Source organism: Pipra filicauda, unplaced genomic scaffold (genome assembly GCF_003945595.2).
Source record: "Pipra filicauda isolate LSUMZ 115617 unplaced genomic scaffold, ASM394559v2 scaffold127_size2900866_pilon, whole genome shotgun sequence".
Lineage (NCBI taxonomy): Eukaryota > Metazoa > Chordata > Aves > Passeriformes > Pipridae > Pipra > Pipra filicauda.
This window is the reverse complement of record NW_024103740.1, coordinates 1,621,665-1,648,028: the sequence shown is the minus strand read 5'-3', so window position 1 is coordinate 1,648,028 and position 26,364 is coordinate 1,621,665. Positions and strand designations below refer to the sequence as shown.

Here is a 26,364-nt window from a genome sequence, read left to right as displayed (position 1 = left end):
TATTTCAGCCCAGAGGACTTCATCATTCCAACTGCAGGGATAACTGGAATGACGACAGCTTACACACCTTGGGCATGCAATCAAAGTCAGTTGGGAACTGTGTGTCAAACAGATAGAGCAGAGGGTACACTCACCAGTTTAGACAAGACTAAGTTAATGAAACACTAAAAATGAAATATCAGGCTAGAGATCTTCACTTTAGATAGAACTTCTCTCTCAACAGGTAGATGTAGAGCTGGAAATTCACCCGCAATACAAACAGGGGGTAACTGCTTATTGATCAGCTTTTGGAAACAATGGAATGAATTTTCACCAAACTCCAGCATTACTCAGAAGATTCACAGCTGCTGGCTTGAGTGTGTCTCTGCAGCTGTCTGGGATTTGCAGGAGGAGGGGAGCCACTCTATCTCTCTGATAGAAAAACTGGGGAGATGCCAAGGGGGATGTGAAAGGATCTATTCATCCAGTGGTCAGCAGTGGGAGTGCTTAGGGGACTCAGGGACTAGACAACCATAGCAGACAGGGCTGGCAAATCTGCAGTTGCGTCCCAAATCATGTTCCCTGATGCACAGGGAATTTATGGTAGAAATCCAGAAGAACAAAAAAAACATGGTGACTTGTTGCAATAGGTTTAAAGGTATTTAGCTGTTTATACAAAGAGAACCATTGAACTACTAAGTGGGTTGTTATTCCTGTGAGGGGAGGACAAGTGGCACATTAGCTCATTTCATTATTAAAATAGTATCAGATTAGTGTGGTTAATTGATCTAAATAGTTCTGATCCAGCTGAAGTTAGCATATTTAAACCGGTTTGATGCTGGCACGTCATAATTCATTAGCTATTTTCCTTAGCTAGGTCAGGGAATTTGAGAAGACTCAGGTGCACCAGAGGAGCAAGGAGGCAGAGCCCGACTGCTCTTCCCTGGCTCTTTCTCTCCCCCTTCCTATGCTAACTGTGCTGTCGATCACTATTGCCAGCTAGAGCTGAGTCTGCCAATCACTCTGACACTCTGCATTTCCCAAACGAGGGACTCTCCTGTGAAAACTGTTGACTTGGATTTAAATATTATTCCTCACAGTATTATTTTTTACTACCCATTATAGAATTTCTGACTTCACAAGATGAATGCTCGTGAAGACTTAATTTAAACAGGAACATGACAGAACTGATAAATCTGGTGACAAGAGCAAGGACAGCCAAGAAGGAGAGAGACCTGTGTGTTATTCTGCCCACTCACTGTGCTGAACGTGAGACTTGGTGTGTCACATTCTCTGTGCACTCTAACCAAACCCAGCCTTACAGCACACTTGACATTTTATAGAATAAAGGGATGACCTGGTGACCCAAGCAGAATAAAACAATATTTTTAAATGCAAAGCCACTGGGACTCAGCATATGTAGTTGCTAGAACTACTACATGTTACAAGACTGCTAGCACAGGTACAAAACTAGCAATAAAGAGGAAAAGCAAAACTATCAATAAATAGGAAAACAGGACCACTGCAGTCAGATGGGAAAATTCTTTGATCTGCACAGGTTGGTTAAATCTTTGGAACATGGTGTTTGGTCACTGCTGCTCCCTCAAACCACAACGGTAAGTGAGAAAACACAGCACATTCTCTTCTCCCTGACACCTCTTCATGGGTGGATGAAGATGGAGTTTAAGTCAAGGACCTCAAAACTTTAGTAGAGTGTGATACACTCCAGCCACCGTCCTCACTCTCACTAGTATGTGCAGGCTGCTACAAGCTCCCACAGCTGGGGCTCTGCTTGCACAAGGCTTTGCTGCAGACCCCAGCTAGCACAGGTCTTGGTCACCAGGGTGGCTGGGACCAACTGGGCAGTGTAGCCAATGACTGCTAGCTCACAAAACATTGATCTGTGCCAAGCCCCAAGGACAAAACAAGCATCACTCTGCTTAATGTCCCTCTCTCTCCACGAAAGCATCTTTGCAAACTGACTCTGGGAAGGAGTCACTCTGGACCAATAAACTGTCCTCAGAAGAGGGTTTCCTCCTCATTCGCTTTGACTGATTTCTTCACTCAGGTAAACACTGGAAAACCATCACTGTGCAAGAATCCTCAGTGCCATGGTTAAAATAAGGTGAAGGAAGGGCCAGCGTACCTTGCGTTGTCCCTCCCGTGGGATTTCAAGAAGTTCATATCACGGTATCTGGACAGGAATGCTACGAGGTGGTCATTGGTCCTGCAAGAGAAAGAACAAAGGATGCACAAATTACACTGTGAAAACCCCTATGCCTAGAGCAATTTATAGACTTATTGTTCTCATCTGGGGACCATCCGCAGACTGAAGGAGGTGGTTTCTGAAAAAACTTCCATCCTGCTGCTAAACTTGCTAAAACCTGCTAAAACTTCCATCCTGCTGCTCCCTCTACTCAGTAGAATGTACTTGGAAGGAACCACAACTTTATTACATCTTAACGAATTTCTTATCAACTTTTGGCAGGTATTTTAAGGACTGTAACAGAGTAGGTATTAAGTAATACTGCTCAACACTTTTTAAGTATGAAAGTCCAGCTGTGAGATGACTGCATTGATAGTCCCATTTTACATGCTTTGCTGGATATTTCCTGGAGAATTTGGTTAAGTATTGGCACTTTATTTGTTTTCATTCTTGTAATAGAGAAGAGGCCAAGGTTGGAATGCATAAATCGGAAAATTTTGGTGTCAAAATGCCAATAGAATTAACAGGAACAAAGGAATTTAGAAGGTTAATTCCAATTAGTGTGACAGGCAATCTGACACCAGTATTTTCAAAATTTCAGCTGACATGTCCAAGAATGTATTTATGCTTGACAGCTTTTGTGGTCTGTTATTTCTTTAACAATGGAGTAAAAATGTTCTCTATTTATCTAGGTCAGCATATTTAGGAAAAATGAATAAATCACATTAAAATGATCTTAATCTCCTGAGTTGCATTCAAAACCAAAACTTTATAGATACAACACCATTTAAGCAATGGTCTGTAATGAAGCTGATGGCAGAAAACTCAAGATAAAACAGCTGTCTATAGTACTGTATCTTGAAAACATTTCATTATTATAAGGCACAGAAAACCAAGTTAAACCAAAATCCTGTACAAAATGCATTAACTTCTCAGGTCAGGCTGCAACAACTTGGAAATCTTATCAGCCAACTAAACTATTTTCATAATCTCACTGATTTTATCTAGACTAAATGAATTATCTGTCTATCAACCAGCCTGACAGACCAGGCTGCAGGAGCCTGAGACCCTCCTCCTACGCTCACTCATGGGAGCTGTAATACCTCCCAGGGTCAGACTCTGCATCTCAATTTGGCAACCTCAGAAAACTGCTTTCTGTATAGTAAGCTGTACAGATTTTCACATTTGCTGCTCCAGTGACTCTCCATCTTACTGGGATGAATAGGCATTTAGTGAATTTACTTAGCAATGCTTCCACATGAAATGGTTTCAATGGCTGACATCTTCGGATGAGTTTCTAGGCAAAAGCTGGCACACAAAGATGATCTCTAGAAATATAACCAACTTTGGAAGTGCTTGAGCTTTAATTTTCTTACAGGATAAAAATCAAATCAACCAAAGTAACAATACACACCACTCAATAAAATATAATTTCTAGATTGCTCACCAAGCTATATTTTGCTGTTCAGCAGTGCTCTACCAAATGTATTGAGACTTGGGGCTGCCATAGAAACTTCTCAATGCTTCTCAGTTTTTAGAGAATCCTTATAAATGCCTAAATGATGTTTAGCTCTCAAAGTAATCAATAATTGACATTTTCCTCTTCTTGAAAACATTGGTGGTATCTTAGTCCTACTTTGAATATTTTTAATTTTTTTTTTTAAAAAGAACTTATACAGAGTTTTTCTCCTTGTCAATTAATATGCTTCTTTTCATGTGTTGACAACATGGAACTAAAACATCCTATTTCCATTTAGTAAAACTTCATAGATATTTGACATTTAGATTTATGCAGTCAACCAATTCCGTGCTCAGCATGACAGCACACTGAATTTCTATTAAGCTTTCATTCAAACTGCCTCTTCTGCCCCCAGTATCAGGAGGATGCTGCACATCACCTCTGAATTACTCCACCACAAGACCTTAAAAAGAAAATCAAAGGTACTGAACATGCCACAGACGTTAATGCATTTGTTAAAATACTCCTCACCTTTCAGAAAACTTTGCCTTCAGGGGTAGATTTCCTAAATGCCTCTGGCACAGATTGCTGCCACACTTCTTCACATACAGCAGCAGCAGAGTCTCCCTGCCATGGCAGTGCCTCTGGCACTCCTTCTGAGAAAGACTAGAGACATGGGCCTATTTTTTCTCTAAGTAAGGCAATTGAAAGCTGAGATTTTCAGCTGAAGACATTACTGGGAGCAACATCAACTCCACACTGCCAAATTAAATTCTGCTATAGCTCTGCAAGTTTCAGGGATAATTCACTGAGCATAAATTTGGCATAAAATCTTTTACTAACTATCACGGTATAACAGAAAGTAACAAGTGCAACATAGCCTTCCTAAGAAGGAAATAAGAAAGTCATGGGAATAGGGAGAGTCGTTCTTGCTACTGATTAAAATACACTGATATACATATTACATTCCTATCAGTCTCCCCAGTGTGTAACACAGCACGGATACAGAGTGAGGAAAAAGCCTTTCCTCAGGTGGTGCCCAAGGCTGGGGCTGATGGATGCATCCACACAGCAACCACTTTTATTTCCTTTTATTATTAAACTCACCCAGAGGGTGAGGTACCAGGGAGAGGGATTAGTCAGCTGGTTACCTGTATCATTAGCAGGGAGGGAGGATGGTGTGAGTGTAGAGAGTCTGAGAGTCAGGTCTGCAGCACAGAGAGAAATGGGAAACTAATCCTCCAGTGAACTCCAAGTGTGGAGAAAGCTTGCACGTGTAGGAGGGTTTCCATGAGAAGATGACAAGTGAAAACTGAGGGGGAAACAAAGCTTGTTTGACTTCCCTGATGTAGATCTGGTATTAAGCAAGGGCAGGTCTGCCAGCTGGGATGGGGGTGCCCATCTCTCCCAGACCTTTGCTGAGGTCACCTCAACTAAGGTCCTACAGCTCCTGTCCTGCAGCAAGGGTGGACAGAGGTAGCAGGGGCAGCACACTGTGCCTGCCTGCTGAGATGCCATTCAGCAAAACTCAGCTAAGCCCCTGCAGGGCTGAGCTCAGAAGGTGGGAGCACTCGGCTGGGCAGGCAGTGGGGCTCCAGAGGCTGCAAAAGCAGCTCCAGGGCTGCCAGTGACTCAACCCACAGCACTGCTCAACCTGGGGACACACCTGAGACCCTGGGTTGGGGCTCAGCTCAGGGTTAGGGTCAAAATTAGAGTTTTGACATATGAACAGTCCCAGTGAAGTGACTGCTATTCCTTGCCTGCCTGACTCATCTCCACAGTTTCCCTTCCCAGGGTTCAGCCCTACAGAGCCCAGACACAGTAACTGTGGCAGCTCTTTGCCAAGAAACTATTTCTAGAAGGTCCCTAGAGAAGAAAACTGGAATTTTGGGGCAAACTGATCTACTCAGAGTTAAGCATGATACTACTTCATGGTTAAACATGCATTGTGCACAGAAGAGCCTGGAAGTGGAGGAGGTGAGTGCCTTGAATTTTGCTACCTTCTTTTCAATAAATTTTCATAATTACATTTAAGCGCATTGATTGCAATAAATTATTAATTTAATATTCATTTACATAGCATTGTAAAATACAAGGAAATGCCATCGCTTCCAAGACCTCTGTGTTAGGAGAGTTCCTTTCCTGGCTATTCTTACCCCAGGCTATCCTGCCTCGCTGCCTGCTCCCTCCTACGCAAGGAGGGGATGTGCTCAGACTGGCTCACCAGCTTCTGCAGCTGCCAGCATCACCACCACAGGAGCTGGGGAGGAAGGAGAGCAATCCAGGAGACAGGGAAGAATTATTGCTAATTCCCACATACCCCTATAGCATCCAGTGCACTCTGAAAGCTTCGCTCCTGCCTCTGCTGGGGACGTGGCAGCACTTGGCAGTGCACCTGGGTGGGATCTTCCTGCTCCAGTAAGGGACCCGACCTGCACTGGCCCTTTCACTGTTGCTGGCACACATGTGGGGAGGTGTGTGTGCACAGGTAACCTAACAAAAGGATACAACAGCAGAATGATTCAACAGAAAAAAGCAAAAGACCTCTTCCTGAAGGGAACACTTACAGCAAGATTATCAACCACACAAATGCAGCACAACAATACAGGAAAAAAACCCTCTCATTGCAGGGTTCAGCTTTCAGACCCTGGATGTGCAGCCTGACCCTCTCACTGATGCTTCCAACTCCTCCTCCCTCTCCGAAGGCAATTTAGTGCAAGGGGAGGCTCAGAGCAGCCTTACCCTGGCTGTACTAAGAAAAAAATTCAACTCTGCCATCTAAAAATGCAAAGAAAAGGGAAGGTTATATTTAGCCTTTGCTATCCATCACAGAACAAATATTAGCATGGCAGGCATTTCTCAGCGAAGCTGATCCCTATAACAACAGTCATTCCTAAAGTGTGTCATAAAAATGAGAACAACAGATATGATTTCAGAGGCCAACTGCACGTGGAAGGCTCTAGGTGACTGTTAACACCTCAGCTTTTCCAACAGTGTTGTCTTAAATGGTTTGTTTTGTCTTTCAAGTCAGGTTTAACCGAGGAACAAGATAATGGAAGAAAACTATTGCCTTGGCAGCTCAGCTCGCTGGAGTACTTGAGAGATTAGAGTTCTGCTCCAACACCAGCGCTGCCATCTGGGCTGGGAAGTTGCACCTGTGTATTTCAAAGCATCAGCTTTCTGCATTTGGATGCTCCAGGCACTGATCAGTCATCACACGGGATGCAGCTACTCTGCCAGTGTTGTATGATTCTCAAGACATTTTATTAGCAATACAATCATCTTTGCTGTACTTTCAATTACTGCTTCCCATTCAACCATTGTCTGTTTCCCATGGAAAAGAAAAGAACTAACATAGTCAAAAAAGAGTGAAAGTCTTTTATAAATGTCACACTGCTGAATAAATCTCTTCCTAGTGAGAGTACATAAATGCCTGGGTACAAAGGAGATGTACTGAGAAAAAAAGAATATACTCCATCATCTGCTTCCTGAGCCACTCCACAACCTATTTTCTATAAATTCAAGGCTTCAGATGGCATTTATAAAATAAATAAATAAGCCCACTGCTGAGAAGCGGCAGCATGCTTAAATGAAAATCCTAAAGAGACCATATAAGAGAATTCCACCAAGGATTAATGAACAAATGTGATTAAAACTATCTACAGCTCTGGACTGCTGCCAAAATGCTGCCAGCAGTATTTGATATGTAAATGCTTAAAACATTTGCTATGTGTATTGCTGCTGATGCAAAGCCTCTATAGAGAGTTTCTCCATCTAATTAGAGATATTGGTTTAGCAAACTTTGGAGTCTATAAAAACCCTCAATGTCTCATTATTCTTCTAAAATAGAATATTCATTTGTTTGGAATGTTTTCAGCTATATCCCATGAAACCCTGAAAAGCCCTTGGCTAATGAAAAACTCTAGCCCTATATCAGCTAATAAACCCTACAGCTTTTATGATAATAAAATACTCACCACATGCACTCATTAAAACTTTGTAACTCGTCGCTTTTGACTTTCCTTAAATATTCACTAGGCAAAAAGTAAACTACTCAATTTCCAATTATTTTATAGTGCAATTTCAACACAAGCATTTAAGACACCCAGGATCTTATCAAACACACCATACACGGTGCAATCACTGTGCCTCTGATCTGGTGAAGCACTTAACAGCATGTGCTTAACTGTAGCACACTTGGAGCTCTCCTGAAATGATGCAACTTTCACACTGCATTCTCATAAATTACTTCATGGGTAAGGACCTACATGTCCATGTGCTGGGAAGCAGCATGTGCAATGATTACACACAAGATTAAGAGCTGAGAGCTGTCCTTCAACTAATCTTAGATCTCTCAGGTACACAAGTACACTTATTAAGGTGACTTTTCCAGCGAGGGAAATCCAGTTCTAACTCAGATTGTCTATCTCTACCACAGATATATCACACCAATGGTTTAAGACTTAATTTATGTCACAAACTTAACTTATGTTTACAAAACATTTTTTAAAAATCCCCTCAGTCGAAGGAGTACCTTTGAATTGATCTTAAGAATTCATTTGTCTGTGACAATGACATTTTTTGAGCATCCCTGCTGGTGCAGTAAAAAATAAAGAAATAAGAAAAACACTACCTTGTTATACCATGTCATATGCAGCTCTTTTTTTCCTCACTATTTTAAAACAACTGTAAGTTGCAACTTACAAAGCAAATTACTGTATTTTACAATCAAACTATGGAATACATTGGTTTTCCTTTCATAAATCTAATTGTATGCAATTGTTACTATGCTTATCAAGAACAAATGCACTGAAAAACACCAGAATAACAAAAGCTTCTGAAGCACCTTCGAAACGTGCAACTGCACAGGACCTGATACACATGAAAATAATCAAAGAAAATCAGCTACATGCAGGATGACTTCAAATAACCTCGTATTGATGCATTCAACTCAGAGGTATTTTGATAGAAAGGAAGAAAATGTTTTACCCTGATTTGTTAAACAATTTTCTAATTATTTTTCTATTTAAGTATATGAATCATCAGCACATCATCACCATTATTTATTTTTTGCATCTTGCTAGTCCAGAACTTCAGTGTCTGACAGGTAGCCTTTGCTAGAAAGGCCTATAATTGCCTATTTCCAACAAATATTTCGAAGTAAAGGCAGAGATGCATGACTAACTCAGATAAGGGCTAGAAAACTTGTTAAAGGTATATATTGTAGTAAAGCAAAATCCTTTCCCACCACATTCACAAGAGATGTCAGTTTAGCTGAATTGCATGTATGAAAGAATGCTCATTTTTATCAGTGCTGGCAAAAACTGTTTATCAAGCCTTGCTGGCATTCCCATTATTCATATTTCGAAATCAAAATAATGCAGATTAGTGAAAAGACAGCAATGTGGGGTTTAGACTCTGTAAACTACAGTCTGATCTAAAACACTTAGCATTTTTTGATAAGTAGCCCAGAGATTCTTAGCCTCCTATGCTTACTCAGCATTATCTTCGCTCCAAACATGGAATCATAGAACCATTTAATTTGAAAAACACCTTTAAGATCATCAAACCCAGCACTGCCAAGTCCACCTCTAAACCACGTACCCAAGTGCCACTCTCCTAAACTAAGGTTCCAATCTTGAGTCAGCAGATTTCCTGTTGGCTTTGGTGCATCATGTTCATAAGCACAAGTTTCTGTTCACGGGCTTGCAAAAGCTACTTATGAGAGAGAGCTGCCACGTTTGCCTGTTTCCCACTCCAGTCTGTCTGCCTGGAGAACAGGTAACTTGTGCAGTCATCTTAGAGTCTGTTTATCGTGGCTCTGGTATATTTATAGCTTATTTCCAGTCTTTTTTGGTTTTTGATCCCACCAACCCAAATCTACAAATTGAAAAAAAACAGCCTAACGTAAAATCTGTTTTAATTTTTGTTCTCTGGTGGGGTCAATGGTTAAATATCCTCACCCCTGCTGTGGTTAACAGGCATGCAAGGGGTAAGCAATACATGTGGTTTGGGTCTCTTTTGCCTTTGCAGACAGGATGCAACACCCTCCAGCAGCAGAGTGGAAGGTGTCTGACTCTGATCCATGGTGGGTCCATGGAGGGGCACAGCTGCCACTCCAGAGCCAGGCCAGGATCCTTGGCACCAACGCTCCAGCTGAGCTCAGCTCTGCTCTCCCCTGAGCAGCACAACCAATTACTTGTTCTTGTCTATATTTGCTCTCCATGCCACGTGGCAGGCTTTCAGAAGACAAGCCAACAACAGTCATCCCTCTGGTTCAAGCTGAATTCTTCCCAAATTAATGATACAAAGGGGGGAGAAGCATCAGTGCAGGCAGGGGCAGGTGAGCTTGCCCAAACTGGGAATAACTTCATGGGAAACTTGTCACATGCAGGCAGATGGGTTCACACAAAGCACAATGAGGTCAATGTTCCCAGTCACTTTAGCTGGCCTTCCACTAATAGCTGCCATTAACACTTTAGTCAGCAATTTTCCAAGGTAACTGTGGTTAGTATAAATGGAAAGAATTGTGATTTTCATTCTAAAAATGCACTGGTTAGGGGGATGACATCAACAAGTCCAAGTTCGAACGTTTTTAACCTTCTTCTATCAAGAGTGTAAGGATTGATTGAATGCAGAGTGTGAAGCTAATGAACACACAGTATCTGCTGACAATTTGGCACAGAAAGGCTGTTTTAATATTACACTGTCAAAGGTCTATCATATTTTTCATTTCCATCAACAGGGAAGTTGAGTGTTGACGTAAATGATCACTTTGATAGACAGTGAGCAGGAAGCAGCAGTGTACCTGCAGAGGTCAGCTACACCCCTTTAAGCCACATTGATATTTACATTGAGATTCATGTTTAAAGAGGATTCATGCTCAGAATGCCTAAATTTAATGAGGTTATTTACTTAGTTTTAATCCTACCAGGAAAAAACACAATGTCTTTCGCTGTTATTATCTCTCATTTTCAGCATATTTCTATTTAAAAACTTTTATGACAATAAGGGCTTTCTCCCTCTAGAAAAAAACTTATGAAGTGACAGAAGCATTGGTAAATGCACTTTCTGCCCATCCCTCTATGAAATGCATCTTTGAAGAAAGCAGCACAAAAATTAAACACATTTTGTTCCTTAAAATACTAATATTTTTAGAACCCTCAACAGTGAGACAAGTTCCTTCTTGCAAGTCCTTTAATCAGTGAAAAAGTACTTTTTTCTACCCTCTTTCCCACTGATAAAGCCCTACACAAAGGAGAGCATTTCATTCTGTTTTCGTATCTGTAATGCTCCAAAATCAATGCAGGGCACTCAGTTTATGCCAGTGTAAGCCAGACCATGAACCCAGCTCTCTGTTATTAGAACAGGCTATGGGAAATCATAACAAAGGTTTTGTGGTGTTTCCCAGTCTAGAGGCTGTGAAAATGTGTTGTTAGCATGTGTGACAGCATATTAATAGACGAATATAAGCAGTGTCTTCCCATCACTCTGAGAACTGCTCTGTTTTTCCTTGCTCACATGTCTCATCGTAGGTAATTCTCCATAGGAAAAATCCCTGAGCAACTACTTCTTTCCAAAAGGCCATTCATTGTGTCAGAGTGGCAGCAAATGTAATTGCTGCCAGTTACTACATCATTTCTAACAGCTGCTGAAATGTATTTGCCAAGATAATTTCACAGAGTTGCCTTTACCTGTTATCACAATAACAAGCCATTCCATTACTAATCACTGCCTCAATGCAGAGACCAATACAGAAAACTACCACATTGAACAAGCTAACACATGAACTCTGGATGGACCAAACACAAGCCATCCTCCTGGGGATGCCAGAATATCATTTGTAAGGATGCAGCACTACAAATGGTTAAGACAGACACGACTATCCTATCTCACCAAAACATCTTAATATGTGCTGAAAAGTATCTTAAAAAAAAAAATAAATGAAAGAGTACTGAAATACTTGACTAACCAGCTGCTAATACCCAAGGATATTTAATTATTAAAACTAAACATGATATAATTTTAGCTTTATCAAAGCACTGGGATTTTATTTAGTACAGAAAGATGCTCCCTGCTTTGCGTTTTCCCAGTGTTTGTCTGCTGCTGCATATTCATGTACAACCTCATCTGCCTACACGATACATCCCATTTTGATGAAAACAATAATCACTGATTAAATAAGCAAGTGGAGTGAGCTGCAGAAATTATCAAGTTCATTACTCAAATTAGTGAGACTTTGTTTAAAGGAAAAAAAATCTCGATATTGGGCTGAATGGGATCTTTTTGTTTGTTTATACCGTGTATATTTTACAATTTTTTTCACCATCTCTAAAATTAAATTACCGAGAGTTTTGTGTAAAAGAGAAGAAATTAAAACTAGATATGAGCATAGATTTAAAGCAACCATTCACTTCATTTAATTTGTACATTCCTGCATCCATCTGAAATTTTATTTGCACAAGTCAATAAGAAAAATGATTTGCTCATTAGGTTGAGCAATTATAATAAAAAATGCTCACTTTCTTCCAAGAAAGTGGGAAGAGAGAAACTTTGAGAATGTTTTATGTGAAGTAAACTCAGTCATAAGCAGTATTAATGCTTCTGCCTTCTCCACCCTGCTCATCATAGCAAGCTTTGCCTGCAGATCACAGTCTTGTCAGTCTGGGAGTACAATCCCACTGTCCTGCCAGAGCGGAGACCCTCCGGCATCTGTGGAGAAGGGCAGCTGTGTGCATGGCACTCCCCTCCTGAGACACCTCACCTTGGGGTTGGGGTCCTCATCGTCACATGCAGGAGGATAATGTGAGGGTGACACGTGTAGGGGTGTCAGCCTGGGCCAGGCTGTGTGGAAGGGGTGGATCTCCCCAGCACATCCAACTCGGATTTAAAGCCCATCATTGTGCACTCCGTGTTCCACAATCAGCAGTGACAGTCTTGCAGCTTAAGGCTCATGGGAAATCTTTGCTTTTCTGGATGCAGTTGTTAAGATGCCACTTTTCCATCTTAAGTGTTAACTTTTGGTCATTTCTCAGTTTCCCAAACGTAACTTGCTCCCTCTGACTGTGCTCACCCACAGGTTGTGATTCACCCCCTCGCCCCACCCTCACACATCTGCCATGCCAGGAAATGAAAGCCATTCAATCCTCTCTTCCCCTTTCAAAATCAGCACGTTCCTGACAGACAGCAAAGATGGTTCACTGCAGGAATCAGTGAAAACATCCCTCCTTGCACGCCCAGCTCGCCACTGAAGCCACTCCACCACAGCCCCTCTTTGCAGGGCCACCTCCCAGTGGCTCTGAGCAGGTGAAGGCATAGCAGACATGCTCCCAAATGTGAAGGTCCAGCACCTTCTGCAAAGCTCACATTCCCTGCTGCCACACAACACAGTGGCCACTGGAACTTCAGGTCAATGATGAAATGGAAATCACTGACACTAAGCTTGCAAGCAGCAGGGAACTGAGACCACCACACGCCCGTGGAAAAAGGGAGAAGGAGAGCCCTTTCTGAGGGGCCACAATGTATAAATTAGTCATACTAGTATTGGGTCTTGCCATCTCCAGTTTCCAGCACAGACCTACACAAAATCTGGCCAACTTAGTCTGACATTGCCCTGAGAGCAGACGATCCTTCTGATGCAGTGGGAAAGACGGACCCGGGTAAAAAAACTTGCTTTTTCCCCATCTCACACTTTCTAAGGAAAAGGAAAGAGGGAATTTACACTCATGCAATGGGCAGCTTTAATCTCCTAACTAGAGTTATCCTCAGAAAAGAGTGGTGGGACTCCACCAGCAGAAGGGCTGCGTGGTGCTCTCTGCGCCACGGTGAAGCCGAGAGCTCTTCATCCCCCTGATGAAACCCCTCTGCTGAGGCCCTTTCACAAACTCATTTAAAAGTAAAGTGAATTACTGTAAACCAGGCCCTTCCTGAAGCTCCTCCTGGGCCTGCCACTCCTTTTGATCCCTGAGCTGCTGAATCAACCTGTCGGAGTGCATCAATTCAAAGGACCAGAAGGCAAAACAGGGAAAATGGGGTCAGGCTAATGGGATTTAACATTAATTCTGCACCAAGCCTAAAAAGATGGAAGAACAGGGCCTGGGGGGTGAAAGGGATAATGAACTGAGAGCTGATGGAAGGAAACTTAATTGGTTTTAACAACAGAAGGTCAAATTTTGTTACCTTTATTTGGGTTGAGCAATAATCTTATTTTGACAATCAGTGCCAGCTGATGACCTGCCCTACTCTGTTGGGACTGTTTTGGAGTAAGTGAAGAATGCAGAGCTGGGACATGGGGCACAAACATGTGGCAGAGAGGATGTCTGAGTGAGAAAACTGCAAAGGGAATTATAGATCCATTAACTGACATAACTGGGGCTGATGAGAAAACTACTGGGAGGGTGGGAGGCTGATGTTCCTGCTCACTGCTGTGCTTAACAGAGTTGCAACTAGAACAGTCTTATTTAATACCGAGACTAGAAGAGAACCAGTGGTTCACCTCAACTCAAGAAAAGACTCTAGAAAAGGCAGTCTGTCATCAGTGATCTCCTGACACTGCCAAGCCCTACCGTGTAGCAGTGATCTGGAGTGATGTCCTGGCTGCCTCTCCTCTCCTGGGCTGCAATGGTTCATGAACCTGGGGGTGCTCCAGGCACTTTGTGATGATACCCAGCACTGGTATCTCTTGACACACCACATGTACCAGTTTCCCATCCTGAAGAAAGATCAGGGTGTAGTTCTGCAGCTGCCACCTGCAACATGACTTGAGCCCTGTGGGAACAGTTTCAGTGCCTACACAATACCACCTTTACAAAGGTATAGCAGTGACACTGACCCTCACAGAGCAAGCACAGCCACAGTCCCTGCAAGCCCCTGCCACAGAAATAATCTGGAAGCTACCTTGCACCTGACTGGTGTGGTATGTCACATCTTCAGAACACAATTATCTGAGTTGGTGCTAAAATGTCCTCCAAAGCTGCCCCAATTATTTAAAGCCATAATGTGACACAAATAACCAATTTGGATTTATAGATCTTTTAGTTTTCAGCTGCCCCAAGAAGGCACTGTTGCAAGATTATTTGCCAGAAATTAGTTTGGGGCAGCAAACTTTTAAACTGAGATTGACTCTGTATTTGGAAAAGTCTTGGCCCCAAACCAGTTCCTAATGTGGCAAAGAGTGCAATTATCCTGATGAAAGCTTAGGGATGCTTGTGCCTACAGCTGGTTCATCAAGTAATGCTGAATGATGGATATAATTAAACAGCGTGTGGCAGAGTGGAATGTGTGTTACAATGAACCATTTAGGGCCTCATCCCCTCCGATCAGCCTGGAACTACAGATGGATCATCACAAACACAGTCAACGGCATTCAGCACCACTATTTATATAGAGAGATTCAGAAGTATCATATCAATGCACTGTGACTAGCAGTGCTGTGCAGGACGAGCAGAAATGAAGTATTCAACTGTAATACAGTGCGACTGTAAAAGCCAACTAGTCCCTAATTCTAGCTGGGACTGCATAGCAAAATTTAGGTCTGGAATTTCTGCACTACCAGGTCAAAGCTTCCACAGTATTTCAAGATACAAAGATTTGACTAGTTACCACTAGTCAGGACCATAAAAAAAATTTAAAAATAAAAAAGAAGCTTGAGAAAAAGAACCACATTCTACAGCACATCCCTAAAGACAAAGAACATCACACACAGAGGTGGCTCTACTCTCTTCCAAACCACCCAAGCCCTGCAGCACTGACAGTGCCCACAGACGCTGCTTTTGGTTGACAGAGATGTGAGAGCTGAGCTGGGCCTCCTCTGGAGCACTTGCAGACCAATGAAGGGGTTTGTTCCCCGCAGAAGAGAACAAAGGCTAAGAAGCCTCTTAAGCAACTCCCATGTAGGGGAGTGCACTGGAAGATCTCAGTGCTTCCCACCTGCAACCATCCTCCTTCACCCCAAAGCTCCTGAGCCTGGGGACTTGAGCATCAGCACGTGGTGTGGTCTTAGGGACTTCACTGAGTGACAGCAGCAGACAGAACAACACTGGATGCCTCTGTCCAAATAAATACAGTATTTCCCATCAGTGCTCCCCATAAATCCCAGGGAGTGAGGCAGCTGGTGGCCAGCTGGCTCTTACCTTGCACTATAATTCTGGGGAAAAAGGAGTTTCCACTGGATCAAAGTAAAGGAAGAGGCAGGTGGGACTGTACACTTGTGCCACCCACCCTTGCTCTCTAAAGCAGCTTTAATTCCATTCCAAAGTATTTCATTCAAATCATCCATTCAGCTCATTCACATGCAGTATTACTGAATAACAAAATGTCAAAGTGCATAATTTAATATCAGGACAAGATCTGAATTTATGTATCAATTGGCTGAAAAATCTTAAACAGCAAATACCATTCAACGCTTACATTTTTACCCTCTTTTCAAGGGGAAGAATTCATCTATCCATCTCTCCCTCTCTTCTCTATTTCAATATCATCACTAAGAGACTGAATCAGAACAACATTTTGGCTCACCCTTTAATGGCCTTTTGGTTTGCAATTATTTAAGAGTGACTTGGGAAAGGTATAATAGCACATATTGTGTTATCTTCACTTTGAACTGCCACCAGATATTATTTTGCAGCTGTTTTATTTTAAGTGGCATCTGAAATCTAAACAAAAAAGCGTCCTAATGGCAATTTCAGCAGATTTTTAATTTCCTTATGGAATTCAGTGAGACCACGAAGGGAGAGTGTGTTTAAAATGGAATGTTATAATAGGAATGTCTCCCTCTTTCAAGCAGTTTTAGCTTTTGGAATTTGATAATGATTTTACTGAACTTTCAGAAAAAAACCCCAAACAACCAAACAACAAAAAAACCCAAAACCAAGTTAAAGAGAGATTAAAGGTTCTCACAAAACCCAGGTAAACACCACATGGACACCTGTTTCTCTGCAGCTGCTGTTATCCACTTCACACTTAATCCAGAGTAAAAGCCACTTGAAGCAAAGTTGTGGGAGAGTGCACAAGAGAGAAGGGTCACACCTGAGATTTCTCTAGTGATCAGCATCCCACTACACACTCAAACCCCACTGGAGCTTCTCTCCCAGGAATACAGTGAGCAACTGAGTATCATGAATTTTGCTAAGCATGGATTTAAAGTACTAGAGCCATTCTGCACAAAGGACTTGGTTACCCCACACTTTTTGTCCACAAAGACAAGTCGTAAGTGAAAAACAGGTTTCATAAATAGCTCTGGAGCTGTGAAGAAGAAATAGCTGAGCTGGCAAGATCCCTCATACTGCTCAATGCTTTCCTCAGCCCCAACACATTGGCTACCCTTACAAAAACACTATTCCAGATACTATTCTAGCATCCTGAAGACAAAAGATGCAACTGTTGCCTAGGAACCAATGGTGCACATTATCACAACATTTGTGCTCTTATCGTTTACAGATCAGGCTGAATGGTATCCAGTGAAGACTCACATTTAACTCTCTTTTAGCAGACAGACTTTTCTCTCAGTCATAAATAAGTAAAAAATAAATTGTGCCCAGAAAGTAAATGGCAAACAGATGAAAACCCTTTGGCTCTTTGCTGGAGAACCTCCCTGTGAGCAGCCCCAGAGCCAAGCCAGAAGAGAAGTGGGTACCAGCCTGGCAGCCCAGCAGTGCTCGGGGGCTGCAGCGCCCACCAAACTGCAGAGCTTGGCACCTGGGGCTTCCTTCTGCCAGGCAGTCCCCACAGCGGTCTGAGACACTGGCTCAGATGCTTCAGTTCACATACCAAGAGATAAAGGGCTCAATGATTAGCACTGTAATCAACAAGGTAACATGCTGCCAAGTACAGGGGCACTTCGAGTAAAAATCCTATGCTAAAAATGTGCCTTATCGATGCATCTTTAATCTCCGCACTGTAAAGGTGTCCGGATACCCAAACCAGCCTCCAGTTTGGGGTGCATTTATTCCTGTTGCCAGACTGAGGCTGCTATGCAGCACATCTCAGAGGTACTAAATATCCAAAGAAGTTACAAAGACCTGCAGATGTGACAATTCTCCAAAAGTAAAAGCTGCTTTACATCCTTAAATCCTGCAGAGGCAGAAGGAGTAACCTCAGCTGCCGTGGCTGCACAGAGAAAGGGTGTGTCTCCCACCACTAACATTTGCCAGCTTGAAGAAAACATTATGTTTACACCAGATGTAAATAAAATTTTTAAGCCACAATAATTTCAACATTTCTCCCCACCCATTTGTGACCATGCACAAAACCACAGCCTTGCCAACCACTGATAATTTATCAGTAAAACAGAGAAATGGAATAGCAAACTAAAAAGATAACCTTCAGAATATATATAAATCTCAAGCAAATGTGCTGAAAAAAGGAAGAAGAGGAGAAAAGGTTATTTGAGGGATTAAAGAAAGAAGCAAATCTGAAATTCTCAGAGAATGCAGATTCTAGAAAAACACCAATAAAGTTCCTTTTTGGACAGGAAAAAAGATTCCCTGTGAAGCATTAGGAGTGGATTGACATCTGGATTGCCAGATAAAGATATTCTGAGCAAACAAAACCACATACAGTGTCAGTGACAACACTGAGATAAAAACCTCAGGCACTGGCATCTTAACAGATGTTGTACTGCAAAAGCTACCTGTGCTGCACTCCCATCTAGATGTACAGATATGATTTAGCAGTGCTTCAGCTCAGGATAACATTTGAAAGGGCATTTTAAAGAACACTGCACTATTTGCCTACTGCCTGGTACATTATTCTAGTGACAAGGCCTGCATTTCAGATCAGCATTGCAACATGTGGCTTCACATGGGGAGCAAGGTCAAATTCAGCCCTGAAAACAGTATCCTTTATCCAGGCTTTCATGTCCAGCAAAAGCTTACACAATGCCAGGAAGGAAATATCTGTGGAGGACAGCTCTGAAGTCTGAGTCTTAGTGAGATGCAGAATTGTTAAATTAAATCAAGTCAAATTAAGACAGAGACAGAGAGGAACTGCCTTTCTAGCCAATGTTTTGGGTGATCCTATTTGCCATTAAACAGCTTTCATCAGCTCTGCTGTCTTTGGGATTTCTAAATTCATAGCCATCAAGAGGGCACAGCCGTGTCTCAGACATTTCTCACAAAGCTAGAGAGATGTATGTGAAAGCCAAGTGCTTTGTTTCAGTTCTAGGAAGAAATTTTCTTGCATTTCCAATATTGCATTTCAAGCCTACACACTGCAAAAGCTGAGAAGTTTTGCAAAAGCAGCTGGACAGCTTGAGTCTGGCATCAAAGGGCACCCCTCAAGTTTCTAAAGGAGCATCTAAATCTTTAGATGAACATTGTTATTAGCATTAACAATGTTACCTTGACCCTCAGAGGACTACGTATTGAAGTAAGAGCAAGTCTGTCAATAGTTCTCTGCTAGCTCATTTTTCTTAATTTCTGAGTGTGATTCTAACTGACAAAGATGATCTCCATAAATTACACCAAACTGGCACCTGTTTAAAGGACCAGTCCCAGTCAGATCATCCCATTTACTTCCCAGAGTCTGTAGTACCTCAGGTGCTATTTGTATTATGACACCCATTTCATTGAAGTGCCAGACCAAAACCTCTATTAAAGGTGTCTCACTCGAACGAGTCTTCACAACACAGGCTTTTGTGAAAAGTAGGGCTACACAACTTCATCATAAGAAAGTGTCAAGCAGCAAAACACAAGTAGTTTCACTGGGTTTATTTTAAGTTCTGTTGTTATACCTGATTGCTCATAATTGAAAATGTAGTCGCATCTGCATTTCTGGCTCCACCAACAAGACACTTTATTTTCTTGCTATTCTGAAGCACTCCCCAAGCTTCTGCTAATAATTTTGCTTGACCTTTATTAAAGACCAAGCATTAGCTGGCAATTAGATTTGGTGATCCCTTTGGTGATTGAGGCGCAGTGATTTACTGTAAATTATAAATAGTTCAAATGTTTCATTATGTTTATTCTTTATACAAGCTCTGTGGCCAGGTAAGCGCTGACATGACATTCACTGTTAAATGATCTCATTAAACTTCTTAATTTAAGTGGTGCAACACTTCACCTGCCACATTATCCAAGGACTCCTGCAATGCACATTAAACATTCAGCATGAATAGATGCTCTACTATAGTTCACCTTGTTGGGAGTGAAATTTCAGTCCCTGAACATAAGGTTGACTACTTTATGCTCTTTGTCAGAGACAATAAATAATGCAAATAGATACCCATGTAAAGTAAGAGGTTAAAGACATCAATAGCTTTCCCACAGGGTTTTGAAAGAGGCTGTCAAAAGAAAAGACTTTAAATAAATTAAAAATACCACTAAAATTTAAAAAGTTAAGGAAAACAAAGGAAGGTGCTGGTTTCTTTCATTTCTTTATGAATTCATTGACTGTGAGAGATACTTCTTGAGAACTCTGGAAGCATGTGCTCTTTTCTATTCACAAGCCCAGGGCTAAAGGAAGGGCAGTTGCACAACCTCCCTCCCACCTCAGAGTTTCATGTGGAGGTTTGTCTTTAGCCATTTCATCTGTCCTTTTCCTGCTTAGAACGTTTAACAGAGCTGAATGGAGTCAAGGTTGGATAATTCACCACATTATTTCACTTAGGCCAATAAATAACATATTGCTTTATGACTAAAGGGAAACACAGAAGTTTTGTTGAAGGCACCTTCACATCCAGACTATTGGCCAGCGATTTCTACTGCAGTAACAAGGAGAGGCTCATGGATTAGGACCTCCTTTGTGCCAGGTGCTGCACCTACAGACTCCACAAATGAAGCATTCAGGCGTGAGGAAGAATAATAGGGGTATATGAATTTTCCTGGCCTGCATAGGTTTTATTTTACACATTTGTAATTGTTTCCTTCACAAAATGAATAGTTCTAATATTTTTTCCCCCGTGCCTTTAAATAGTATGATCCTTAACATCTGCTTCTGGACATCTCTTCCAAAGTATGAAGGGCTCCTAGCAATTCTGCTGTAGTCCATGAACATACCAGACTGCTCCCTGGACAGATTTAGGCTTCATCATATAGTATTAACCCCACATACTGAATATGTTTTTCTGACTTAGAAGGCTGGATTAGCTTTTATTATCAGAAGAGAAATAGTAAAGGTTTCAGTGTTACAGATGGTATGGCAGATGGGAAGTGAAAGCTTAATATGAAGCAGCTCTGGATAAAAACTATTAATCCACAAAATTCATATGTTGTTATGCAGGGAAACCTAGCAAAACCCACTGCAATATGACTAACCAGTGAGAGAAGCATAAACTGCCCGCAGCCCATTATCTGACAAATCATGGCATGGAGTCTGAAAGAAGAGGAAAAAACCCCTCAAACACCCTATTTACTATTTCCTGGAAAAACAACCAGCTCTCTTTGGGGTATGCAAGGAGTAATGCCTTTCTAAAGATTATAAAGAATATTAATTTATAGCTCCTCCACTATGAAAATGAAATGGACTCATATATGTATTTGATAACATTTTCCAGGGTTTATAGCTGTAATACTCCATATTAAAAAGTCTCTAACAATACTTATAAGTCACTGTCATTGAAGTTGCAGCGCTAAAAAAGGCTTCTTACTTTTTGTTGAAGTGCATCATGGTGTGAAGGGAAAGCACGTTTCCTTCAGTTCTGGTAACAGAATACTCTGACAGAAAGAAAAGGGAGCACTTCAGATGCTGCCTGGCTGGTGAGAGCCCACCACACATCTCTGAGAGCAGCTGCAATGGAGAACCACGACCTTCGAGAATTCCCTCTCTGAAGAAACGAGTGCCTGGAATTTCTCCAGCTGAATGGGACTTGTTCAGAGCTTGAATGACTGCAAGATGCCACGGCATTATTACAAAGAATCCATTAACACTGAACTGGCTACAGCCTACTCAACAAATCCTGGGATTGTTTATGGCCATGTCTGTGAGCGACTGACCCCATCTGGCCCTGTGGTTTGAACTAAGAACAGTTCAGACTGCCACAGGTCATGGCCCCAGCATTACACACGATGGATAGAGTGGACTCAACACCACAGGATAACTGGACACATCTGCTGGAACTAGTCTAGTACTACACCAGACCTTCAGCAATTTTCTCATACAATTTATCTTCATTCAAAGTGCCATCGCCTACCTCCTCCTTTATGGCCTTGCATTAGCTCATCTCTTAGCATCAATACAGCATTCCTCACCAGGGAAGTGACCGATAGGGAATAACAAGCTAGCTTTTCCCAAAACTCAGGAGATAGACAGAGAACTACATACTCTCCCTTACAAGGAAGGATAATATGTCAAAACTGTTAAGTCTCTTTCTGTTGGACACCAGAAGTGTTTAACTCTGATGCAATGTGAAATACCGTGACTTCTTAATTCAAATCTCCATGTTCCAATATCAGTGCAATCTCAGTGACTCGTGCTCTTCCCTAATTTTTCTCCCCCAAATGCACTGCATTTCTCTGACAGTGCTTAGAAATAGGCACCAGCAATAAAGCCTTTTGTCAGTCCTCACAGAGTCCTTCCTAAGGCCTCATGTTTATTTTCATTTTTCACCTCAGTGGCGAGATTTCTGTCCAAGTAGCAGCTTCAGGAAGGGACTCATACTTTGAGGGAGATCTTGGAGAAACCTAATCAGTGGAAGCATCTTTTATATTTCTTTTCTAAGAATATTAGAACCATGTTATATCATCACTCATCAGAAAATCGCCCAAGAAAGTTACTTCCCCTTTCATTGATTTATTTCAACATAGAGGGAAACAGAAGCCATAAGGAGAATTTCCTGTTTCCTTCTTCTTAATAACTCTTACAGCCTAAACCAAACAGTTTAGGACACTTGGGGGTTTTTTTGGGGTGGGTATTTTTTGGATTTTTTGTTTTGGTTGGTTGCTTTTTTCGTTTGGTTTGGGGTTTTTTTACGGACTATCTACTTTTGCACAATGTTGTAAACTTATGGAATGAAGCTGTGAGACCTGGGTGATGTAAATCCAGAAAGAATATAAATTTCACTTAAAATCACGAGCCTTATCATGTGGTTGTGTGGAAGTTCTCTGCCTGGTGCCATCTGAATAAAGATATTCAGGCAACGCTTGGTGCTGAAGATATAATTGACTCCTAGCTAGTTATTTTTTACTTCTACAACCCTTATCCTCCACAGAAAAAGTACTAAAAATCTGAATCTGTATTCATACCTTTAACACTTGCTGAGACATCAAATCAAACTGTTAATCAGAGCCCTGGCAGGGAGGAATCTCTCCATGCCTGGGGTTTATTTGCTGAGCCCCAGCACTTCCTGCCACTTTACTCATCCTCTGTTGCTTCTTTTGCTGGAAGTATTGACTAACTAGAGCAGCCCCTCAGTGAAAGTGGAGGTCCAGTGCTGCTACCCTGCTCCAGCTGCAGTCCCTCCCAAGGAAGTGGAAGACACACAGGGTACAGTAAGGTGATTGTCTCCTTGGCCTAAGTGTGGCTCTCAGACACCTGCTTCACCCAGGGGAGTCTTCTGCTATAAAACAAAAGAAACTGCCCCTCTGACTGTGCTTCTTGCAGCACAGCCTGGACATGTCATCTCTTATATCCATACTTATTTCCTTCAGGAACAAAACATATACATTCTTAAAATGCTTGTTGTACCTGATTGGGTAGTCGGCAGCACTGAGGTTAATGAAGAAATCCCACGGCCAGTCATTCATCTCCATTAAGTCCCTCATGGTCTGCAGGTAGGTGGACAGAAGACTTGCTCCTCCCCATATAGTTGCCATTCTCCAAGAAGTGACTCTCACATTTGGGTACTGGCTGGCAAACTGGAGCACTTGCCGATGCAAGTAATTGGATCGCTTTACAGGAGAAAAAAGTAATACATTCAAGTTATTCTGTCCAAAATTTTCTCTCCCTGTATTCACTAACCACCAACCCTACTTCCTGACTCACCGAGTGCTGCCACTGCTTTGCCCTCACCTACTATAGTATAAAACCTTCTTTTGCTAAATGCTTATTTGCTAAATGTACAGAGAACCCTGTTTAATTCATTTTATTACAACTACAGTAATCACTAATCAGTGTGATTAGCTCTTATTCATCATTTGTCATTGTAGATCCCAAAGGGCTTTCATAAAGGAGGTGAATGTTACCACCTCCCTTTTACAGTGTGTGACTTGCCTAAGGCACCTCAGGCCATCACCTCAGTCTGCATCAACTTATTGGTTGCTGCTAACTAAATGTACAACAGACAGACATGGAGAGATACTCATTGACACAGAAGGAGAAATGAAGGCTCTTACATAAAGAAGATAGAAGAAAGAAAAATAAAAAAAAAGAGGCTCCGAACATGTAACAGATGAAGAGACAAAAAGTGACGTGCACTTTATGCAGCAGAGGTAAAGAGAAGATGAAGAAGATGACAAAGATGGGTAAACTGACAGATGGTGAGACAGGCAATTTATAACCAGTGATATATTACCTTGTCAACATGAATGTAATAAAAATGGTCTTTATGGTAAATAGCCTTAAACATGCGCTGGAGCTGCCGAGAAGCTCTGCCATGAACAACCAAGACAAATGCGATCCTGACTGGGTTGGCTGGCATGTATTCTACGGAGTCGTCATCCCACTGTACATTGTTGTTGGCTTTTCCTGTTCAAAAACAAAACACAGGACATCTCTGAGTGTATCCACACGGCAGGGGTGCAGTGAGCAGTACACATTCCACCTCGGCTCTCTCTTCAAAAGCAGTTTCTATGGCAGAGCAAGAACTCACAAGGGGTGCCAGCCTGCGCCCCATCAAGATCATACCCCTCTCCTCTGTCCCCATACAGGGCCATCACCCCTTGGGCACAGCCATGCCAGCCTTCCCCATGCAGCCCTGCCTGTGTGCCTCATCCTGAACAAGGCTGCATGAACATGGGCAAGTACCCAGGTGTTTATGAGTTGGACAAAGCTCTACCTGAGTACGCACATTTGTACCTTCAAAGGAGTCACCTCAAAGTTTCTAAGCACTCTTCAAAATATTCAAACAATGTCAAAGCCAACATTACCCCGGAGTGAAACCCCCTTTTTGGCCAAAGCTGCTTGTTCCTCTGCTCAGCACAGCTCTGCTGAGAAGCAGGTGAAACTCTGCTACTTAACAGCTGCTGAGGATTATTGACTGATAGCATTTACTCCTAACAGCAGATGTATCCTGGAACATTTAAATGGCAACATGCATATTTTCACTACTTCATGTAGGAGAGGGGCTCTTACAACCCTATTTAAAATTTATGTTCATTTTTTTTTTTCATGGAGTAATTTCTGGTCCTTATTTTGTAAAGTAAGTGCCACAGTGCAAGGTTCAGACAGGATATATTGATTAACTGGAGAACTGGAGGGACATTTTCAATAAAGAATTTAAAGTGCTTTGTTTTTGGTTTATGTAACTGCTCTTCAACTCAAAAACCCGGACTTAGTGTAAGAAAATCATAATTTTATCTGAAAACTGGCATTCATTCTTCAGTTAAACAACGTCAAGTGCTCTGACCTTGTAAGGACCTTTTTCAACAAAAATGGTTTAGACAGAATCTGAAATTTTGAATATTAGCAGAAAAAGGAAGCAAAGTACCTCAAAGCTAAAAAAAATTCCTCCTGCCTCAATTTTCCTCTTGCATATTTTAACATTATTCTTTTTTAAGTGAAAGGGATATCATTGTCTCAAATGTTCCTTAGTGTGTGTCACCCCTGCCGAAGGTACAATTTTTCAAAGCCCTCAGATCTGAGTTGTTAACCAGTTTCTGCACTTAGTGCCTTTTGTGATGCCCCCTTCTCCTCCCACGTCCACGTACCCCCCATCTGAAGACTCCTTTTGCAGACACAATAAGCTTGCACTGTGTTACAGGACAAACCTGAGGCTGCACTTGGGCACAGTTATCAGACAGCAGGAGTACAGCCACAAACTCCACTGCACCTTCCAAAACATCTACAGCTATTAAAAACACATGCTTATGTCTGTGTGATTTGACATAAGGAACAAGAAAGACATTTGCCAAGTGTGAAGTGAGAGTAGGAGAGAGGGAAAACACTTTTCCACAGGTTTTTGAAACTGGAAGCATATGTTGATCAAAGTAAGCAATACCAAAAGCTTTCTTTTTTGTTTGTTTTGTTTGTTTTCAAAATTATTAGTTACAAAACGAAGTCTGAACACACAGAAAAGACCTTTGTCTGATCCCTCCTGTGTATCTTCTCCTTGTTCAAAGGAATAGCATAAAGTCAGAAAAAACAGACCAATTGGCAGTTTGCAGAGCACCGTTTCAGGTGATGAAACAATGTGATCCCCTTAATTGTAATGAAATGCCCTTGAGTAATTGAAACACTTCTTTTAGACAACCACGAGACAGATCCTGCTGCAATGGGAGCAGCACATTCCAGAAAGGAATGGTTTCAACGTCTCCCATAACTCTCCCTTCAAGTTCCTTCCTCCTCAGCAGTGTTCCCCTAGAACACTTGTTTTAAGTTAGAATCTGTTCTTTCCATCCTGGAGGTCCAGGAAACTGTACAGGTGAGTAAGAGGTACAGCAAAGAGAATCAGGCTCTTCTCTGGACTATGTAAGGGGCTAAAAGGCAGCTGGGTCCCTCTCCAGGAACATACACAGATCCTGAACACTAAAGAGCCTACAAAGTCCCAGAGGTTCACTGCCCCATGCAGCAGACTGTTACTGTCCACAATCCTGCACAGAATACCAGCCTGCAGTACCATTGCTCATAA

At 41.9% G+C, this 26,364-nt stretch overlaps 1 protein-coding gene across 2 annotated transcripts in view; it reads right to left on the bottom strand.

Moving 5' to 3' along the window:
- XYLT1 (xylosyltransferase 1) overlaps positions 1 to 26,364 on the bottom strand; it is a 183,692-nt gene that overhangs the window by 39,622 nt on the left and 117,706 nt on the right. For both annotated transcript variants that reach the window (XM_039390223.1, XM_027743977.2), the window contains 3 exons: positions 24,091 to 24,263; positions 23,265 to 23,467; positions 2,126 to 2,206 (listed from right to left, as the gene is read on the bottom strand). In XM_039390223.1, coding sequence (XP_039246157.1) covers positions 2,126 to 2,206; positions 23,265 to 23,467; positions 24,091 to 24,263 — 457 coding nt within the window. The remainder of the gene's footprint in view (positions 1 to 2,125; positions 2,207 to 23,264; positions 23,468 to 24,090; positions 24,264 to 26,364) is intronic.